We start from the raw sequence: 22,713 nt of genomic DNA on the forward strand, positions 1-22,713 counted from the left end.
ATGTTCTTTTTAGGTGAATTGATTTTGTATTTATTATAGAGACTCTCAAGATAATTTTGTGAACTTGTGTATTTTTGCCAAAATATCAACCATTTCCTCATGCGTTTATACATCTGTTTTGCAAATGTTTCCATCGTCATGCATGGTGTTGGCTGGTACTTCATTGGTGACTGGGTAATTATGGTGTCTGTCCTGTGGGGTGCACTTATACAGGGTGGGCCATTTATATGGATATACCTAAATAAAATGGGAATAGTTGGTGATATCAACTTTCTGTTTGTGGCACATTAGTATATGGGAGGGGAGAAAACTTTTCAAGATGGGTGGTGATCATGGCGGCCATTTTGAAGTCATCCATTTTGGATCCAACTTTATTTTTTTCAGTGGAAAGAGGGTCATGTGACACATCACACTTATTGAGAATTTCACAAGAAAAGCAATGGTGTGCTTGATTTTAAAGTAACTTTATTCTTTCATGAGTTATTTACAAGTTTCTCTTTGTTTACAGCCTTTGACATGTCGCAGAGCTTAACACGTGAGGAGCGGATATAAAATGTGTTGATGTCTGGTGAACGCAGTACCTGGGTCATTGCAGCAGATTTCAATGGAAGACACCCTATGAGACCACCCATCTCCCATGCTACAGTTAGCAAACTTCTTGCCAAATTTCGTGAAACAGGTTCAGTGATGGATTTGCCAAAATGTGGATGCAAAAAAACTGTCACTAATGAAGAAACATCAGTGGCTGTTGTAGCTTCATTCAGCAAGAGCCCACAGCGTAGCACTCGCCGAATGTCACTAGAGAGTGGCATCAGTCGAACATTCCTTCAGCGGATATTAGCCAATCACAAATGGCACCCTTACAAAATCCAGCTGCTCCAGCATCTCAATGATGATGACCCAGATCTTCAAGCTAAATTTGCAGAATGGGCAAAACTAAAATTGGTACAGGACCATCAGTTTACACAATTGTCAATTGTCTGTGCTGTGAAGATACGAGATGTGCAGCAACTGAAACAATGGATACTGACTGGAAGCCTGTGCTAGCATTTCTTCTGTGGTGTTGCTATCAGTGTGTCAAGAGTGGGAGAAGAGGGGTGCATTGATCCAACACAATGGGCAGCACTTTGAACACATTATATAAGTGGTCATAAACTTGTAAATAACTCATGAAAGAATAAAATTATGTTAAAACAAAGACACCATTGTTTTTCTTGTCAAATTCTTAATACGTTTGCTGTGTCACATGACCCTCTTCCCATTGGAAAAAATAAAGTTGGAACCAAAATGTCTGACTTCAGACCACCCATCTTGAAAAGTTTTCCCCCTCCCATATACTAATGTGCCACAAACAGGAAGTTGATATCACCAACTATTCCCATTTTATTTAGGTGTATCCATATAAATGGTCCACCATGTAGTACTGGGCAGCCCACCTGAGCTAATAGTGGTTGCACTGGCAATGGGCAGTTATCCGGACAACCATACATCATGCATAATGGTATGAATGGCAACCCATTGTATATTTGAAATACTAGGTGGCCACTTCCTTGATGTGTGGTGGGTTTGCAATTCATTGCTTCAACAGTATTTTGTCCCTGTGCTGATCCGCAACTTTACCATGGGGGTATGCTGCATCCTTTTAGTACATTTATTTAGACACTAGATGGTGGCCCGATTCTAACGCATCAGGTATTCTAGAATATGTATGTATGTATGTATATAGCAGCCACATAGTATATAGCACAGGCTACATAGTATATATAGGAGCCATTTAGTATCTAGCAGACAAATACTACGTGGCCTGTGCTAAATACTATGTGGCTGCTATATACATACATACATACATATTGTAGAATACCCGATGCGTTAATACAGGCCACGCAGTATATAACACAGCCCAAATAGTATATAACACAGCCCACGCAGTGTATAGCAGCCACGCAGTATATAACACAGGCAACATAGTATATAACACAGGCCATGCAGTATATAACAGTGGCCACGTAATATATAGCACAGGCTATGCAGTACATAACACAGCCCAAATAGTATCTAACACTGGCCACGTAGAATATAGCAGCCGGTATATAACGCAGCCCACGCGGTATATAACACTGCCCACGCGGTATATAACACTGCCCACGTAGTATATAATACTGGCCACGTAGTATATAGCAGCCACGCTGTATATAACGCAGCCCACGTAGTATATAGCAGTGTGGGCACATATCCGTGTTAAAAAAAGATAATTAAAATAAAAATAGTTATATACTCACCCGCCGTGATCCAGCGAAGCTGTCCCTAAGCGCGCGGCTGACGCCATCTTCCGTTCTCAGGATGCATTGCGAAATTACCCAGATGACTTAGTGGTCTCGCGAGACTGCTAGGTCTTCTGGGTAATTTCGCAAAACATCCTGGGAACGGAAGCTGGCGGCAGCCGCAAGCGCATCGTCGGACTACGGAAGGTGAGCATAGCAGGTTTTTTTTATTATTATTTTTAACATTAGATCTTTTTACTATTGATGCTGCATAGGCAGCATCAATAGTAAAAACTTGGTCACACAGGGTTAATAGCAGCGGTTACGGAGTGCAGTACCCACGGCCTGTTACCGCTGGCATTAACCCTGTGTGAGCGGTGAGTGGAGGGGAGTATGCGGGCGCCGGGCACTGACTGCAGGTGAGTAGGGAGGGACTAATCGGACTTTGCCCGTCGCTGATTGGTCGCGGCAGCCATGACAGGCAGCTGGTGAGACCAATCAGTGACACGGGATTTCCGTGACGGAAGTTGCCGACAGACAGAAAGACAGACAGACGGAAGTACCCCTTAAACAATTATTATATAGATGGCATGCTGCCTTTTTTCTGTGATTTTTTTTTAAATGTATGTCCTTTTTTCAGTGAATTGTGTATGTAATTGAGCCTAGAAATATAGAAACATACCTGGTACGCAGGCTGATCTGCCATGGCCAAGAGTGGGGATTGGCTTCACACCCACCGACAATTCTTCCAAAGCACTTTCTCTGCCTTTTCTTTGCTTTTCCACATTCAATTTCAGTTGAAGCTAAATGGACACAATTTGGTCAGCTAAAATAAACTTGACAATATATGTCATAATGTATAGGAAAGTATCATCTAATATCTACTTGAAGGTTTAACTCCTTAGTAACTGGTTTATTTTTGGCCTTACTAATGTAAGTAACTACATGCTGCATGAAAATGAGGGTCCTAGCTGGGTGTGCAGACTTTTGTTAATTTAGGGATATGCCTCGGCAGACCGCATAGTGCCACTGTATTCGGCTGGCCAGGGCCAAATGTTAAGGAGTTAAGTGAGGGAGATCACTGTTTCAAAATAAACTTCTTTTTACTGAAGAAAAACAGTAGAAATTATATACAGCAGATAGTAGGTATGAATCATCATGGATGTTTCTTCCAATCTTCCACGACAACATCACTAAAGTCCAAGCGCAAGAGTCATAGACTTCATTCCATTGTCTGCGTCTCTCTTTCTCCTTCAAAGGGTGTGTCCCAATATGGCAACCACTTAGTATACAAGCTTTAAAACTACAATGTCATATATATTATCTTCCTTTTGCTCCTCTTCACTATAATCTCCCATTAACTCTCATCTCTAAAGGTACCTTCACACTCAACGATATCGCTAGCGATCCGTGACGTTGCAGCGTCCTGGCTAGCGATATTGTTGAGTTTGACAGGCAGCAGCGATCAGGATCCTGCTGTGACATCGTTGGTCGGAGCAGAAAGTCCAGAACTTTATTTCGTCGCTGGACCTCCTGCAGACATCGCTGAATCGGCGTGTGTGACGCCGATTCAGCGATGTCTTCACTGGTAACCAGGGTAAACATCGGGTTACTAAGCGCAGGGCCGCGCTTAGTAACCCGATGTTTACCCTGGTTACCAGCGTAAATGTAAAAAAAAAAAACACTACATACTTACATTCCGGTGTCTGTCCCCCGGCGCTGTGCTTCTCTGCACTGTGAGCGCCGGCCAGCCGGAAAGCAGAGCACAGTGGTGACGTCACCGCTGAGCACAGCGCCGGAGGACAGACACCGGAAGGTAAGTATGTAGTGTTTGTTTTTTTTTACGTTTACGCTGGTAACCAGGGTAAACATCGGGTTACTAAGCGCGGCCCTGCGCTTAGTAACCCGATGTTTACCCTGGTAACCAGGGGACTGGCATCGTTGGTCACTGGAGAGCTATCTGTGTGACAGCTCTCCAGCGACCAAACAGCAACGCTGCAGCGATCGGGATCGTTGTCTGGATCGCTGCAGCGTCGCTAAATGTGACGGTACCTTTAGACTCCACACCACCCTTTTGGGCTTTCTGTGTCTTTATTCTCCTCGGAATATTACTATCTGTCTCTCAGGTCTCCCACTTGCCACACAAACACCCATTAGATGCAGATCTACCAACCTTCAGATCTGAGGTCTTCTACAGCTGCAAGCTGGGCCCTATCTGAATAACTACCAGTAAGTACCCATACTACCTCTTCACCTTGCCCCCTCTCTGTTGGAGTCCCCCAAGGCTCTGTCCTAGGACCCTTACTCTTCTCAATCTATACACTCGGCCTGGGACAACTCATAAGGTCCTATGGCTTCCAGTACCATCTATATGCCGATGACACTCAGATCTACCTCTCTGGCCCAGATGTCACCTCTCTGCTCTCCAGAATCCCAGAGTGTCTATCAGCCATATCCTCCTTCTTCTCCTCTCGCTTCCTCAAGCTCAATGTGGACAAATCTGAACTCATTATCTTTCCTCCATCATGCATATCTTCCCTACTTGATCTATCTATCAAAATAAATGAAATCACACTTTCCCCTGTCCCCAAAATCCGCTGCCTCGGAGTAACCCTTGACTCTGCCCTGTCCTTCAAACCGCACATCCAAGCTCTCGCCACCTCCTGTTGCCTCCAGCTCAAAAATATTTCCAGAATCCGTTCTTTCCTCAACCCACAATCTACCAAAATGCTCGTGCACGCCCTAATCATCTGCCGCCTCGACTAGTGCAACATCCTCCTCTGTGGCCTACCTTCTAACACTCTCACACCCTTCCAGTCTGTCCTTAACTCTGCTGCCCGACTAATTCATCTCTCTCCTCGCTACACTCCTGCTTCCCCTCTTTGCAAATCCCTTCACTGGCTCCCAATTTCCCAGTGTATCCAGTTTAAATTACTAACATAGACCTACAAAGCCATCCATAACCTTTCTCCTCCATATATTTCCACACTAATCTCTCAATATCTTCCCTCACGTAATCTCCGGTCCTCCCAAGACCTCCTCCTCTCCTCCACGCTTATTCGCTCCTCAATAGTGTTGAGCGATACCTTCCGATATCGGAAAGTATCGGTATCGGTTTGGATCGGCCGATATTCAAAAAATATCGGATATCGCCGATACCGATACCCGATCCCAATGCAAGTCAATGGGACCAAAATATCGGAATTAAAATAAACCCTTTCTTTCCTTGTAGGTTCATTCTACATGAAGGAAAACAACTAAGAATAATGCCGGATGTATTTGGGGAGGTGGCGGAGACATTAAAGTCATAGAGGTTTATCCCAATCAAATAGAATAGCATGTTTTTTGTTTTTTTTTAAGACGTTCGGAGTGACAAAGATATTGACTATGTAAATTTTTTTTTTATTTTGTCAGATATTGATGTTTCACTATTCCACGCCCTTCCCCTTCTTTTTTTTCTTTTTTTTTTTCTTTTCCCACACTTTCATCTTCATCATCATCAGCATCTTTGACATCAACTTCTTCACCTTATTCATCTTCTTCTTCATCTTCTACCTATTTTTTTTTTTTTATTACATTCTTCATATTCATTTTATTCAACTATTATTATTCTTCTTATTCTACATATTCTTTTTATTCCACTGTTATTATTCTTCCTATTCTACTTCTTCATCATATTCTCATTTGTGACAGGCATTCCCGTAGTTGTTATCTATAAAAGTTTGAAGATTACACCTTCCGTTCTGCCAGTCACAAAAGTTACATTTGTCCACGTTCAGTTTGGCCTGCAGCATCAGGCTTTATCCAGGGGCACCACGAGGAGGAACGGACTCACCCCCATACACTGCTTAGTCTTCTTCTGCATATAATTTAGATAATATCTTTTGCTCTGATATTAAGTCTTATGCTTAATGTTCTTCTGCTCTTTGTTCTGCAGCCTCTTGTTCTTCTGCTTCTCGGTCTTCCATGTTGTCGTCTCCAGGGTCGTCGTCTCCAGTGTCGTCATCTCCGCCGTCGTCGTCGTCGTCATCGGGGTGGTCTTCCGTGTCGTCGTCATCGTGGTGGTCTTCCGGGTCGTCGACGTTAGGGTCTTCAACTTGGAAATGTAGCAGAAGGTACAAGAAGGCTGAGAAAATGCCAAGAACCAGCTGATGGAACTGGAACTCGGATGGCTACCCGAAGGTTCAAGAGCCTATGGAACTACCGAGGACCAGCTGACGTTACTGGAACCCGGTTACTAAGCAGGAGGTACCCGTGCTAAAAAGCACTACCAAGGACCGCCTGACGTTGACGGAACTCGGATACCCAGAAGGAGGCACCTAAGCCAAAGGCTCTGCCCGGAACCAGCTGACGTTACTGGAACCAGGATGGGGAGCAGAAGGTACAAGAGCAAAAGACACTGCCGAGAACCAGCTGACGGTACTGGAACCCGGATGGGTAGCCGAAGGTCCAAGAGCCAATGGAACTACCGAGGACCAGCTGACGTTACTGGAACCCGGTTACTAAGCAGGAGGTACCCGTGCCTGAAAGCACTACCAAGGACCACCTGACGTTGGTGGAACTTGGATACCCAGAAGGAGGCACCTAAGCCAAAGGCTCTGCCCGGAACCAGCTGACGGTACTGGAACCAGGATGGGGAGCAGAAGGTACAAGAGCAAAAGACACTGCCGAGAACCAGCTGACGGTGCTGGAACCAGGTGGTGGACCCGAAGGCCCACAGGAGAGGAGAGAACAGCTAGGCCGCGAGGCAGCCGCAGTTACCGAACCCCAACAGTCCTACAGGGGGAGCTGGGCCTACTGGCACTACATAACCAGCCTTGACTACCAGTTCACGCAGCCCACATAGGAAGCTCCTAAACTGGAGGCACCCTGGAGTTGGCTAACCCGACCGCACCACGACGAGGCAAGCATAGGTGTCTCAGTGAGCTTGACACAACCCGGAAACAGCTGACGGTGCTGAAACCAGGCTTGGCACGAGGGAGTACCTGTGACAAAAACACTGCCGAGAACCAGCTGGCGGTGCTGGAACCCGGATGCGTTGCCCCAGTGTGCAAGAGCCAATGGCACGACCGAGGACCAGCTGACGGTGCTGGAACCCGGTTACTAAGCTGTAGGTGCCCGCGCTTAAAAGCACTACCAAGGACCGCCTGGCGTTGGCGGAACTCGGATACCCAGGAGGAGGCACCTAAGCCAAAGGCTCGGCCCGGAACCAGCTGACGGTGCTGGAACCAGGTGGTGGACCCGAAGGTCCACAGGAGAGGAGAGAACAGCTAGGCCGCGAGGCAGCCGCAGTTACCGAACCCCAACAGTCCTACAGGGGGAGCTGGGCCTACTGGCACTACAGAACCAGCCTTGACTACCAGTTCACGCAGCCCACATAGGAAGCTCCTAAACTGGAGGCACCCTGGAGTTGGCTAACCCGACCGCACCACGACGAGGCAAGCATAGGTGTCTCAGTGAGCTTGACACAACCCGGAAACAGCTGACGGTGCTGAAACCAGGCTTGGCACGAGGGAGTACCTGTGACAAAAACACTGCCGAGAACCAGCTGGCGGTGCTGGAACCCGGATGCGTTGCCCCAGTGTGCAAGAGCCAATGGCACGACCGAGGACCAGCTGACGGTGCTGGAACCCGGTTACTAAGCTGTAGGTGCCCGCGCTTAAAAGCACTACCAAGGACCGCCTGGCGTTGGCGGAACTCGGATACCCAGGAGGAGGCACCTAAGCCAAAGGCTCGGCCCGGAACCAGCTGACGGTGCTGGAACCAGGTGGTGGACCCCAAGGCCCACAGGAGAGGAGAGAACAGCTAGGCCGCGAGGCAGCCGCAGTTACCGAACCCCAACAGTCCTACAGGGGGAGCTGGGCCTACTGGCACTACAGAACCAGCCTTGACTACCAGTTCACGCAGCCCACATAGGAAGCTCCTAAACTGGAGGCACCCTGGAGTTGGCTAACCCGACCGCACCACGACGAGGCAAGCATAGGTGTCTCAGTGAGCTTGACACAACCCGGAAACAGCTGACGGTGCTGAAACCAGGCTTGGCACGAGGGAGTACCTGTGACAAAAACACTGCCGAGAACCAGCTGGCGGTGCTGGAACCCGGATGCGTTGCCCCAGTGTGCAAGAGCCAATGGCACGACCGAGGACCAGCTGACGGTGCTGGAACCCGGTTACTAAGCTGTAGGTGCCCGCGCTTAAAAGCACTACCAAGGACCGCCTGGCGTTGGCGGAACTCGGATACCCAGGAGGAGGCACCTAAGCCAAAGGCTCGGCCCGGAACCAGCTGACGGTGCTGGAACCAGGTGGTGGACCCCAAGGCCCACAGGAGAGGAGAGAACAGCTAGGCCGCGAGGCAGCCGCAGTTACCGAACCCCAACAGTCCTACAGGGGGAGCTGGGCCTACTGGCACTACAGAACCAGCCTTGACTACCAGTTCACGCAGCCCACATAGGAAGCTCCTAAACTGGAGGCACCCTGGAGTTGGCTAACCCGACCGCACCACGACGAGGCAAGCATAGGTGTCTCAGTGAGCTTGACACAACCCGGAAACAGCTGACGGTGCTGAAACCAGGCTTGGCACGAGGGAGTACCTGTGACAAAAACACTGCCGAGAACCAGCTGGCGGTGCTGGAACCCGGATGCGTTGCCCCAGTGTGCAAGAGCCAATGGCACGACCGAGGACCAGCTGACGGTGCTGGAACCCGGTTACTAAGCTGTAGGTGCCCGCGCTTAAAAGCACTACCAAGGACCGCCTGGCGTTGGCGGAACTCGGATACCCAGGAGGAGGCACCTAAGCCAAAGGCTCGGCCCGGAACCAGCTGACGGTGCTGGAACCAGGTGGTGGACCCCAAGGCCCACAGGAGAGGAGAGAACAGCTAGGCCGCGAGGCAGCCGCAGTTACCGAACCCCAACAGTCCTACAGGGGGAGCTGGGCCTACTGGCACTACAGAACCAGCCTTGACTACCAGTTCACGCAGCCCACATAGGAAGCTCCTAAACTGGAGGCACCCTGGAGTTGGCTAACCCGACCGCACCACGACGAGGCAAGCATAGGTGTCTCAGTGAGCTTGACACAACCCGGAAACAGCTGACGGTGCTGAAACCAGGCTTGGCACGAGGGAGTACCTGTGACAAGAACACTGCCGAGAACCAGCTGGCGGTGCTGGAACCCGGATGCGTTGCCTTGCCTATTAAAGATTGTCTTCCTAGAGCCCCAACTAGCGGTGTTGGAGCAAAGGGTAAGCAGGGGGAGATGAGTGTAGGCCGAAGCCTGCACTGGAGGCAGCTTTGTGTCTGCGTTGCGTTTGCAGGACACTTTGCCGGCTACACACTGGGGGAACAGCTGGCGTTGCTGAACCCCACTAACACAATGGCGTGTGTTTTTCTCTGTGCAGCTAGCACTTGCGGGCAAAAACTAGCGATGTTAGAGCCCGTGTTGAAGCAGGAGGAGGAGGAGAGGAGCAGAGTGTAGGCCGAAGCTTAGTTGAACCAATTTCAAAGGAAACCTTTAACCCCCCCCTCAGGTGTTACAAAGTACAAGAGACACACCTTGTGCAGTATTAATGCTGCACAAGTGAAAGGTTGCTCTATTAATTTGTCTACTTGCACACGCTGAATGAAAGACATACACAATTTACCCCATTCTACAGTCAAACTGTAGTGGATGCGTGACTTGGTTTTTTGATGAGACGCAGCACAGGTGTCCAAAATAACGCCTTGGTGCTTGGAGCAGCTTCCTGAGCGTTGTTATTTGCTGTACAGGAGTCTGCGCTCTTGTGTTATCCCTTGGCAATGCCCTGTTAGCGCTGCCCATCTTATGACATCATTTCATGTTGGCCGGTGCGGTTAACGATGGCCATAAATCCCAGACCCACAGTGTCTTTTCATAAAGCCACACTGCGGTGCTGGGATTCGTGGCCTTGAGCAGTAAATATTTTGGCCGCTCACACACGTCCTTACACCTGCTTCAGACTGGGCGGCCTCTGCTGATCCCTTCTTGCATGCCGCGGCCATGAGGCTGCACAGTCTGAAGAAGGCTGAAGGAGATGAGTTAAGACAGGCGAAGATATGCACTGCTCGTGCCCATCAATCACACCCTCGCAGTCAAAATAATTAAGACAACGAGGAGCATTTTATTCAGGCAGGGCGGACGAACAGGCGCAAGTAGCCAACCAATGATGTCAGAAGACGGGAAGCGCTACCAAGGGGGGTGCTGCGTATCATTAGAAAGGAAAGTCACACCTCAGGGACAGTGGAATGGTCTCAAAGAGACACATTTTGTACGTGTTGAGTTCCACGTGGGCAAGGAGAAAACATCAGCCACCTTGTACAAATGCAGCAGTACTGCTGTACAAGGTGGCTGTTATACATAGAAACACCTGGGGGGGTGGGGGGCAGGCTCCCTTCAATTTCAGTTCATGTGCCTGCGTGGCGTTTGCAGGTCACGTTGCAAGCTGCACAGCAGGGGAACAGCTGGCGGTGCTGAACCCCACTAACACATTGGCTGGTGTTTTTCTCTGTGCAGCTAGCATTTCCGGGCAAAAACTAGCGGTGTTTGAGCCCAGGGTCAGCAGGAGGAGGAGGAGAGGAGCAAAGTGTAGGCCGAAGCCTGCACTGGTGGCAGCTTTTGGTCGGTTGTGCCAGCGTGGCTTGTGCTGGACACGATGCCGGCTACACAGCGGGGGAACAGCTGGCGTTGCTGAACCCCACTAACACATTGGCTGGTGTTTTTCTCTGTGCAGCTAGCATTTCCGGGCAAAAACTAGCGGTGTTTGAGCCCAGGGTCAGCAGGAGGAGGAGGAGAGGAGCAAAGTGTAGGCCGAAGCCTGCACTGGTGGCAGCTTTTGGTCGGTTGTGCCAGCGTGGCTTGTGCTGGACACGATGCCGGCTACACAGCGGGGGAACAGCTGGCGTTGCTGAACCCCACTAACACATTGGCTGGTGTTTTTCTCTGTGCAGCTAGCATTTCCGGGCAAAAACTAGCGTTGTTACAGCCCAGGGTCAGCAGGAGGAGGAGAGGAGCAGAGTGTAGGCCGAAGCCTAGTTGAACCAATTTCAAAGGTTACCTTTAACCCCCCCTCAGGTGTTACAAAGAACAAGAGCCACTCCTTCTGCAGCATTAATGCTGCACAAGTAAAAGGTTGCTCTATTAATTTGTCTACTTGCACAAGCTGAATGCAACACGTAGACTATTTAGCCCATTATACTGTTTAACAGTAGTGGAGGCGTGACTTGTCTTTTTAAAGAAAAGCAGCACAGGTGTCGAAAACACCTTTTTGCATGGGCGCAGCTTCCTGAGCGTTGTTAGTTGCTGTACAGGAGTCTGCGCTCTTGTGATCCTTTGGCCATGCGCTGTGAGCGCTTCCTGTCTTATGACCTCATTTCATGTTGGCCGTTGCGGTTAGCGATGGACATGAATCCCAGACCCACAGTGTGTTTTTAAAAAATCACACTGCGGTGCTGGGATTCGTGCCCTGGTGCAGTAAATATGTTTGCCGCTCACACATGTCCTTACACCTGCTTCAGACTGGACGGCCTCATCTGATCCCTTATCGCATGCCGCGGCCATGAGGCCGCACAGTCAGAAGAAGGCGGAAGGAGGGGAGTGAAAACAGGGGAACATATGCACTGCTCGTGCCCATCAATCACACCCTCGCAGTCAAAATATATGAGACAACGGGGGGCGTTGTGTCGGGCAGGGGGGACGCACAGGCACAGCCAGCCAACCAATGATGTCAGGAGACGGGCAGCGCTAACAATGGGGGTGCTGCGTGTCATTAAAAAGGAAAGTCACACCTCAGGGACATTGTAATGGTCTGTAATGAGACACATTTTGTACTTGTTGAGTTCCACGTGTGCAAGGAGAAAAAGTCAGCCACCTTGTACAAATGCAGCAGTACTGCTGTACAAGGTGGCTGTTATACATAGAAACACCTGGGGGGGTGGGGGGCAGGCTCCCTTCAATTTCAGTTCATGTGCCTGCGTGGCGTTTGCAGGTCACGTTGCAAGCTACACAGCAGGGGAACAGCTGGCGTTGCTGAACCCCACTGACACATTGACTGGTGTTTTTCTCTGTGCAGATTGCATGTCCGGGCAAAAACTAGCGGTGTTAGAGCCCAGGGTCAGCAGGAGGAGGAGGAGAGGAGCAAAGTGTAGGCCGAAGCCTGCACTGGTGGCAGCTTTTGTTCTGTTGTGCCAGCGTGGCTTGTGCTGGACACGTTGCCGACTACACAGCAGGGGAACAGCTGGCGGTGCTGAACCCCACTAACACATTGGCTGGTGTTTTTCTCTGTGCAGCTAGCATTTCCGGGCAAAAACTAGCGGTGTTTGAGCCCAGGGTCAGCAGGAGGAGTAGAGGAGCAGAGTGTAGGCCGAAGCCTAGTTGAACCAATTTCAAAGGTTACCTTTAACCCCCCCCTCAGGTGTTGCAAGGTACAAGAGCCACACCTTGAACAGCATTAATGATGCACAAGTCAAAGGTTGCTCTATTTAATTTTGCTCCTTGCACACGCTGAATTAAACACGTACACTATTTAGCCCATTATACTGTCAAACAGTTGTGGAGGCGTGACTTGTCTTTTTAACGAGACGCAGCACAGGTGTCAAAATTTGCACCTAGGTACTGGGCGCAGATTCCTGAGCGTTGTTATTTGCTGTACAGGAGTCTGCGCTCTTGTGTTATCCCTTGGCAATACCCTGTTAGTGCAGGCCGTCTCATGACCTCATTTCATGTTGGCCGGTGCGGTTAACGATGGCCATAAATCCCAGACCCACAGTGGCTTTTCCTAAAGTCACACTGCGGTGCTGGGATTCGTGGCCTTGTGCAGTAAATATGTTCGCCGCTCACACATGTCCTTACACCTGCTTCAGACTGGGCGGCCTCAGCTGATCCCTTATCGCATGCCGCGGCCATGAGGCCGCACAGTCAGAAGAAGGCGGAAGGAGGGGAGTGAAAACAGGGGAACATATGCACTGCTCGTGCCCATCAATCACACCCTCGCAGTCAAAATATATGAGACAACGGGGGGCGTTGTGTCGGGCAGGGGGGACGCACAGGCACAGCCAGCCAACCAATGATGTCAGGAGACGGGCAGCGCTAACAATGGGGGTGCTGCGTGTCATTACAAAGGAAAGTCACACCTCAGGGACATTGTAATGGTCTCTAATGAGACACATTTTGTACGTGTTGAGTTCCACGTGGGCAAGGAGAAAAAGTCAGCCACCTCGTACAAATGCAGCAGTACTGCTGTACAAGGTGGCTGATATACATAGAAACACCTGTGGGTGGGGGGCAGGCTCCCTTCAATTTCAGTTCATGTGCCTGCGTGGCGTTTGCAGGTCACGTTGCAAGCTACACAGCAGGGGAACAGCTGGCGTTGCTGAACCCCACTAACACATTGGCTGGTGTTTTTCTCTGTGCAGCTAGCATGTCCGGGCAGAAACTGGCGTTGTTTGAGCCCAGGGTCAGCAGGAGGAGGAGAGGAGCAAAGTGTAGGCCGAAGCCTGCACTGGTGGCAGCTTTTGGTCGGTTGTGCCAGCGTGGCTTGTGCTGGACACGATGCCGGCTACACAGCGGGGGAACAGCAGGCGGTGCTGAACCCCACTAACACATTGGCTGGTGTTTTTCTCTGTGCAGCTAGCATGTCCGGGCAGAAACTGGCGTTGTTTGAGCCCAGGGTCAGCAGGAGGAGGAGAGGAGCAAAGTGTAGGCCGAAGCCTGCACTGGTGGCAGCTTTTGGTCGGTTGTGCCAGCGTGGCTTGTGCTGGACACGTTGCCGACTACACAGCAGGGGAACAGCTGGCGGTGCTGAACCCCACTAACACATTGGCTGGTGTTTTTCTCTGTGCAGCTAGCATTTCCGGGCAAAAACTAGCGGTGTTTGAGCCCAGGGTCAGCAGGAGGAGTAGAGGAGCAGAGTGTAGGCCGAAGCCTAGTTGAACCAATTTCAAAGGTTACCTTTAACCCCCCCCTCAGGTGTTGCAAGGTACAAGAGCCACACCTTGTGCAGCATTAATGCTGCACAAGTAAAAGGTTGCTCTATTTGTTTTGCTCCTTGCACACGCTGACTAAAACACGTACACTATTTAGCCCATTATACTGTCAAACAGTTGTGGAGGCGTGACTTGTCTTTTTAACGAGACGCAGCACAGGTGTCAAAATTTGCACCTAGGTACTGGGCGCAGATTCCTGAGCGTTGTTATTTGCTGTACAGGAGTCTGCGCTATTGTGATCCCTTGGCCATGCGCTGTGAGCGCTTCCTGTCTTCTGACCTCATTTCATGTCGGCCGTTGCGGTTAGCGATGGACATGAATCCCAGACCCACAGTGTGTTTTTAAAAAATCACACTGCGGTGCTGGGATTCGTGCCCTGGTGCACTAAATATGTTTGCCGCTCACACATGTCCTTACACCTGCTTCAGACTGGGCGGCCTCATCTGATCCCTTATCGCCTGCCGCGGCCATGAGGACACCCAGTCTGAAGAAGGCGGAAGGAGATGAGTGAACACAGGCAAACATATGCACTGCACATGCCCATCAATCACACCCTCGCTGTCCAAAAAAATAAGACACCGAGGGCCGTTGTTTCGAGCAGGGGAGATGCACAGGCGCAGCCAGCTAACCAATGATGTCAAAAGACGGGCAGCGCTAACAAGGGTGGTGCTGCGTGTCATTACAAAGGAAAGTCACACCTCAGGGACATTGTAATGGTCTCTAATGAGACACATTTTGTACGTGTTGAGTTCCACGTGGGCAAGGAGAAAAAGTCAGCCACCTCGTACAAATGCAGCAGTACTGCTGTACAAGGTGGCTGATATACATAGAAACACCTGTGGGTGGGGGGCAGGCTCCCTTCAATTTCAGTTCATGTGCCTGCGTGGCGTTTGCAGGTCACGTTGCAAGCTACACAGCAGGGGAACAGCTGGCGTTGCTGAACCCCACTGACACATTGACTGGTGTTTTTCTCTGTGCAGATTGCATGTCCGGGCAAAAACTAGCGGTGTTAGAGCCCAGGGTCAGCAGGAGGAGGAGGAGAGGAGCAAAGTGTAGGCCGAAGCCTGCACTGGTGGCAGCTTTTGGTCGGTTGTGCCAGCGTGGCTTGTGCTGGACACGATGCCGGCTACACAGCGGGGGAACAGCAGGCGGTGCTGAACCCCACTAACACATTGGCTGGTGTTTTTCTCTGTGCAGCTAGCATGTCCGGGCAGAAACTGGCGTTGTTTGAGCCCAGGGTCAGCAGGAGGAGGAGAGGAGCAGAGTGTAGGCCGAAGCCTAGTTGAACCAATTTCAAAGGTTACCTTTAACCCCCCCCTCAGGTGTTGCAAGGTACAAGAGCCACACCTTGTGCAGCATTAATGCTGCACAAGTAAAAGGTTGCTCTATTTGTTTTGCTCCTTGCACACGCTGACTAAAACACGTACACTATTTAGCCCATTATACTGTCAAACAGTTGTGGAGGCGTGACTTGTCTTTTTAACGAGACGCAGCACAGGTGTCAAAATTTGCACCTAGGTACTGGGCGCAGATTCCTGAGCGTTGTTATTTGCTGTACAGGAGTCTGCGCTATTGTGATCCCTTGGCCATGCGCTGTGAGCGCTTCCTGTCTTCTGACCTCATTTCATGTCGGCCGTTGCGGTTAGCGATGGACATGAATCCCAGACCCACAGTGTGTTTTCAAACAATCACACTACGTGGCTGGGATTCGTGGCCTTGTGCAGTAAATAGGTTTGCCGCTTACACATGTCCTTACACCGGCTCCAGACTGGGCGGCCTCAGCTGATCCCTTATCGCCTACCACGGCCAGGAGGCCGCACAGTCTGAAGAAGGCGGAAGGAGATGAGTTAAGACAGGCGAACATATGCACTGCTCGTGCCCATAAACCACACCCTCGCTGACAAAATAAATATGACAACGAGGGGCGTTGTTTCTAGCAGGGCGGATGCACAGGCGCAGCCAGCTAACCATGATGACAAAAGACGGGAAACGCTACCAAGGGGGGTGCTGCGTATCATTACAAAGGAAAGTCACACCTCAGGGACAGTGGAATGGTCTCAATGAGACACATTTTGTACGTGTTGAGTTCCACGTGGGCAAGGAGAAAAAGTCAGCCACCTTGTACAAATGCAGCAGTACTGCTGTACTAGGTGGCTGTTATACATAGAAACACCTGGGGGGGTGGGGCCAGGTTCCCTTTTAATTTCAGTTCCTGTGCCTGCATGGCGTTTGCAGGTCACGTTGCCGGCTACACAGCAGGGGAACAGCTGGCGTTGCTGAACCCCACTAACACATTGGCTGGTGTTTTTCTCTGTGCAGCTAGCACTTCCGGGCAAAAACTAGCGGTGTTTGAGCCCAGGGTCAGCAGGAGGAGGAGAGGAGCAGAGTGTAGGCCGAAGCCTGCACTGGTGGCAGCTTTTGTTCTGTTGTGCCAGCGTGGCTTGTGCTGGACACGTTGCCGACTACACAGCAGGGGAACAGCTGGCGGTGCTGAACCCCACTGACACATCACCTAGTGTTTTTTTCTGTGTAGACAACACTTCCAGGTGGCAACTGACAGTGTTGAAACCCAGGGAATCAAAGAGGAGCAGAGTGTAGGCCGAAGCCTGCAGTGGAGCAAGTTGAAAGGGAACCTTTAACCCCCCCCCCCAGGCATTTGTTGCTGAAAGAGCCATCTTGTACAGCAGTAATACTGCACATGGAAAATGGTGGCTCCGAAAATTATGCTCCTTGCAAACGCTGAAGTACACACTCATATAATGTGTCCCCTCACACCGTCAAACCATCCCGGAAGTGGGACTTTCCTTTGTAATGTGACACAGCACAGCCGTCATTCCAACCCCCTTGGTGCCGGGCACCACCTCCTCAACGTTGTTTGGTTCTGTCACGGAGCCCGCACTGTAATGTTATCCCTTGGCCATGCACAGTTAGCGGTGCCCGTCTTCTGACATCATGTAGGTGTCAGGCTGGCAGTGCCTGTGCGTCCAAGCTGCCCGAGATCCAACCTTGCAGTGTCATCTAATGTAGTCCCACTGCGGGCCAGGGATCCATGGGCATGCGCAGTGCATATCATCGCCTCTCACTCACCTCCTTCCTGCTTCTTCAGACTGTGCGGCGTCACGGCCGTGGCATGCTATTAGGGATCAGCTGACGCCGCCTAGTCTGAAGAAGCGTGAAGAAGGGGAGTGAGAGGCTAGTATATGCACTGCGCATGGCCATGGATACCAGGCCCACTGTGGGATCACATTAGACGACACTGCGAGGTGTGATTTCGGGCAGCGTGGACGCACAGGCGCAGCCAGGACGACAACAAATGATGTCAGAGGACGGGCAGCGCAAACTGTGCATGGCCAAGGGATAACATAACAGCGCAGGGTCCATGACGGAATCAAACAACGCTAAGGAGGCAGCGCACGGTGCCAAGGGGGTAGCAATGACGGCTGTGCTGTGTCACATTACAAAGGAAAGTCCCACCTCCGGGACGGTTGGACGGTGTGAGGGGACACATTACATGAGTGTGTAGTTCAGCGTTTGCAAGGAGCATAATTTCAAGAGCGACCTTTCCCTTGTGCAGTATTAGTGCTGCACATGGTGGCTCTTTCAGTAACAAACGCCTAGGGGGGGGGGGGGACAGGTCCCCTTACATTTTAGTTGTGCCAGCGTGGCGGTCGCATGACACGTTGCCGGATACACAGCTGGGGATCAGCTGACGTTACTGAACCCCAATAACAGAGGAGCGACTGTTGACTGTGCACACAGCACTTCCAGGCACCAACTGGCGGTGTTAGAGCCCAGGGACAGCAGGAGGAGCAGATTGGAGGTATTGCCGCACACACAGCTGGGGATCAGCTGACGTTACTGAACCCCAATAACAGAGGAGCGACTGTTGACTGTGCACACAGCACTTCCAGGCACCAACTGGCGGTGTTAGAGCCCAGGGACAGCAGGAGGAGCAGAGGAACAGAGTGTAGGCCGAAGCCTGATTGGAGCAAGTTGAAAGGAAACCTTTAACCCCCCCCCCCCCAAGACGTTTGTAGCTGAAAGAGCCATGTTGTGCAGCACTAAGGATGCAAAAGGAAAAGGTTGCTCTTTTAATTATGCTCCTTGCAAACACCGAAGTAAACACTAAAAATGTGTCCCTTTATACCGTTAAACCGTTCCGGAGGTGCGAATTTCCTTCGTAATGGGACACAGCACAGCTGTCATTCCTATCCCCTTGATGCCGTGCGCTGCCTCCTCAGCGTTGTTTTAAGCTGCCACGGAGCCTGCGCTGTTCTGTTAGCCCTTGGCCATGCCCAATTAGCGCTGCCTGTCTTCTGACATAATTTGGTGTCAGGCTGTCAGTGCCTGTGCGTCCACGCTGCTCCAGATCCCACCTCGCAGTCTCATCTAACGTAATCCCACTGCGGGCCTTGGAACCATGGGCATGCACAGTGCATAACCTCGACTCTCACTCCCCTCCTTCCCTCTTCTTCAGACTGTGCGGTGTCACGGCCGTGGCATGCTAGGGATCAGCTGACGGCGCACAGTCTAAAGAAGGCGGAGGGAAATGAGCGAGAGCCCGAGGGGAAGATATGCACTGCGCATGCCCATGGATCCCAGGCCCGCAGTGTGACTCAATCAGAAGACACTGCGAGGCGGGATCTCGGGCACCGCGGCCGCACAGGCGCAGCCAGCCTGACACCAAATTATGTCAGAAGACAGGCAGCGCAAATAGGGCATGCCCAAGGGATAACAGAACAGCGCAGGCTCCGTGACAGCTTAAAACAACGCTGAGGAGGCAGCGCATGGCACCAAGGGGGTAGGAATGACGGCTGTGCTGCGTCACATTACGAAGGAAAGTCCCAGCTCCGGGACGGTATAACGGTATCAGTGAACACATTTTATAAGTGTTAAGTTCTGCGTGTGCAAAGAGCTAAAAAAAAAGAGCTACCTTTTCCTTGTGCAGCATTACTGCTGCACAAGATGGCTCTTTCAGTAACAAACGACGGGGGGGGGGGGGGGGGACAGGTTCCCTTACATTTAGGTTGTTGTGCCAGCGTGGCGGTCGCAGGACACATTGCCGGCTACACAGCTGGGGATCAGCTGACGTTACTGAAACCCAATAACACTGGGTCGTATGTTTTTACTGTGCAGCCTGCACTTCTGAGCCGCAACTGGCGGTGTTGGAGCCCAGGAATAGCAGTTCAGGTGGTAGAAAGATGAACACAGCAGGAGACCTGGATGACACCCAATTACTTAATCAGGCAGAGGAGTGGCAAATTCCTGCGAGATCCAGGCCTGGTTCATTTTCAGGAAAGTAAGCCGGTCAACGTTATCGGAGGATAGTCGCATGCGACGGTCTGTTAGTACACCACCTGCGGCACTAAAGACACGTTCCGATAAGACACTAGCCGCAGGGCAAGCCAGCACCTCCAATGCATACTGGCTTAGCTCTGGCCATGTATCCAGCTTAGAGACCCAAAACTTGAACGGGGAAGAGCCGTCTGGGAGTACAGTAAGAGGGCAAGCCATGTAGTCTGTCACCATCTGACGGAACCGTTGCCTCCTGCTGACTGGAGCCGCCGGTGATGGTGTAGACATTTGGGGCGGGCACACAAAAGTGTGCCAGAGTTGTGCCATACTGGGCTTGCCTTGGGCAGAGGCACTGCTTCTGCTCCCTCTTTGGGCAGAGCCTCCCCCACTGCCTCGACGCACTGAGCTGCTTTGTAAAGCACTAGCAGCACTCCTCTCAGTTGGACAGGAGAAGATGATGGAATTCACCAGTGTGTCGTGGTACTCCCGCAATTTACGCTCCCGGGTCAACGCAGGGATGAGGTTTTGGACGTTGTCCCGGTAGCGAGGATCGAGGAGGGTGAACACCCAATAATCAGGCATGTTGAGAATGTGGTCGATGCGGCGGTCGTTTCTCAGGCACTGCAGCATGAAATCCACCATGTGCTGCAGAGTGCCAACCGGCCCAGAAACGCTGTCCCCTGCTTGAGACATGATCTCTGCCCGCTCGTCATCACCCCACCCTCGCTGTACACACTGACCACTGGACAATTGTGTCGCTCCCTCCTCTGGACGGAGCTCTTCCTCCTCCATTGACTCCTCCTCATCCTCCTCACAAATTGGCCCCTGCGTACCCCTTTGTGAGGAACCACGTGGCGCTGACTCTCCAGAAGCTGATGGAAAAGGTGACTCCTCATCCTCCACCTCTTCCACCACATCATCCCTTAACCCTTGCAAAGTTTGCTGAAGCAGGCAGATAAGGGGGACAGTCATGCTGACTAGTGCATCATCTGCACTTGCCATCCGCGTGGAATAATCAAAAGGACGCAAAACCTGGCAGACGTCCTTCATAGTGGCCCACTCTGTGGTTGTGAAGTCTGATCGGCGCTGACTGCGACTTCTTTGCGCCTGATGCAGCTGGTACTCCATAACTGCTTGCTGCTGCTCACACAACCGCTCCAACATATGTAACGTGGAATTCCACCGGGTAGGTAGGTCACATATGATGCGGTGTTCCGGAAGGCGGAATCGGCGCTGCAGAGCAGCAATGCGGGATCTGGCCAAGCTGGAACGCCGCAAGTGAGCACACTCTAGGCGGACCTTGTGCAGCAGGGCATCAAGATCCGGATAGTCCCTCAGAAAACTCTGCACAACCAAATTGAGCACATGTGCCAGACATGGGATGTGAGTGAGGTTGCCAAGGGCCAAAGCTGCCACCAGATTTCGGCCATTGTCACACACTACCATGCCTGGCTGGAGATTCGCTGGCAGTAACCACACATCGCTCTCCTGCTTTATGGCATTCCAGAGCTCCTGCGCTGTGTGGCTTCGATGCCCCAATGAAACTAGTTTCAAGACGGCCTGCTGACGTTTGGCCACGGCTGTGCTCATGTCGGTCATAGGTAAACGTTCACGGGTCCATGTGGGGGTGGACTGTGACGGATCCTGCAGAGAGGAATCAGAGGAACTGGTGTAAGAGGAGGAGTCGATGCGTACAGACTGGATTCCTGCAATCCTTGGAGTGGGCAGGACACGTCCTGCGCCACTCGCACGATCTGTACCTGGCTCAACAACATTAACCCAATGGGCAGTGAGGGAAACATATCGCCCCTGTCCATGCTGACTGGTCCACGCATCGGTGGTGAGGTGGACCTTGCTACTGACGGCGTTCAGTAGCGCATGTTTTATGTTTGCCTCAACATGCCTGTGCAGGGCAGGGACAGCCTGCCTGCTGAAGTAAAAGCGGCTGGGCACCTTGTACTGTGGGACTGCCAATGCCATCAAGTCACGGAAGCTGTCAGTCTCCACCAGCCTGAACGAGAGCATTTCCAGGGACAACAGTTTGGCAATGCCTGCATTCAGAGCCTGTGCTCGGGGGTGGTTGGCCGAGAATGCCCGCCTTTTCTCCCATGCCTGTACTACCGATGGCTGTAGAGTAGACTGGGAGTGTGAGGATGACTGGGAAGGTGGTGCTGTGGGTGGAATTACACAAGGTCTCTGGGAGGAAGCCAAACCAGCTGTGCGTGAGCTGGAGGAAGAGGCAACACGAGCTGAAGAGGTGGTAGCTGCCGCTGTTGGTTGGCCTACATCTTCAGTGTGTTTCTGTAACTCCACCGCGTGCCTGGTCCGCACATGTTTCCACATATTTGTGGTATTGAGGTTGCTGACATTTTTCCCTCTTTTTACTTTATGATGACACAGCTTGCATTTGACAAAACAAATGTCATCTGCAACTGTGTCAAAAAAGGACCAGGCACTGCAAGTCTTGGGAGCGCCCTTTTTGGCTTTGGAAAGAGACAGGCTCCTAACGGGTGCCAAAGTGGAGGCTACAGGCTCCGCAGTCTTCCCCCTCCCTCTCCCTCTTTGGCCCGTAAGAGGAAGCTCTTCCTCTGAGCTGCTCCCACCACCTTCCTGTTCCTCACGCCACGATGGGTCAAGGACCTCATCATCTCCACTACCCTCTGCCACCAACTGCTCCTCCTGGGTAGTCTCAGCAGCACAGTACGCACGAGAAAGCGGCACCTGAGTTTCATCATCAGATGCGTACTGCGCTGTGGTCACCGGAGGCACTGGCCCACCTGCCTCTTCAGAGTCAGAGAGAAAAAGGTGTTGGGCATCACTGCACACTGCCTCTTCTTCCATTTCTCCAATGCTGCTTGGCTGGCCCCCTGTTTCCAAGCCAAGAGATTCAGAGAACAGAAGTAGAGACGGCTCCTGTCCTGGGCTCTCTGACTGCCTGGCCAATTTGGCAGGTGGTGAAGAGACAGATGGCTGCTCTCCAGTGCTCTGTGCCTGAGAGGATGTGGCACTAACTGAAGTCGATGCCGAGGCGTTAGCTGCCATCCACCCGACAACGGCTTCAATTTGGTCTTCACGCAGCAGCGGTGCACGGCGCTCTCCGACAAAGCTGCGCATGAAGGACTGTTCCCTGCTGAAACTGAGTGACGACGAGTCACCGGCGCCCGCA

At 51.5% G+C, this 22,713-nt stretch overlaps 1 protein-coding gene across 2 annotated transcripts in view; it reads right to left on the reverse strand.

The window, feature by feature from the left end:
- Nucleotides 1-22,713, reverse strand: part of PLG (plasminogen) — a 218,913-nt gene that overhangs the window by 9,846 nt on the left and 186,354 nt on the right. For both annotated transcript variants that reach the window (XM_069769519.1, XM_069769520.1), the window contains one exon: nt 2,944-3,064. In XM_069769519.1, coding sequence (XP_069625620.1) covers nt 2,944-3,064 — 121 coding nt within the window. The remainder of the gene's footprint in view (nt 1-2,943; nt 3,065-22,713) is intronic.

Source organism: Ranitomeya imitator, chromosome 5 (assembly GCF_032444005.1).
Source record: "Ranitomeya imitator isolate aRanImi1 chromosome 5, aRanImi1.pri, whole genome shotgun sequence".
Classification (NCBI taxonomy): Eukaryota; Metazoa; Chordata; class Amphibia; order Anura; family Dendrobatidae; genus Ranitomeya; species Ranitomeya imitator.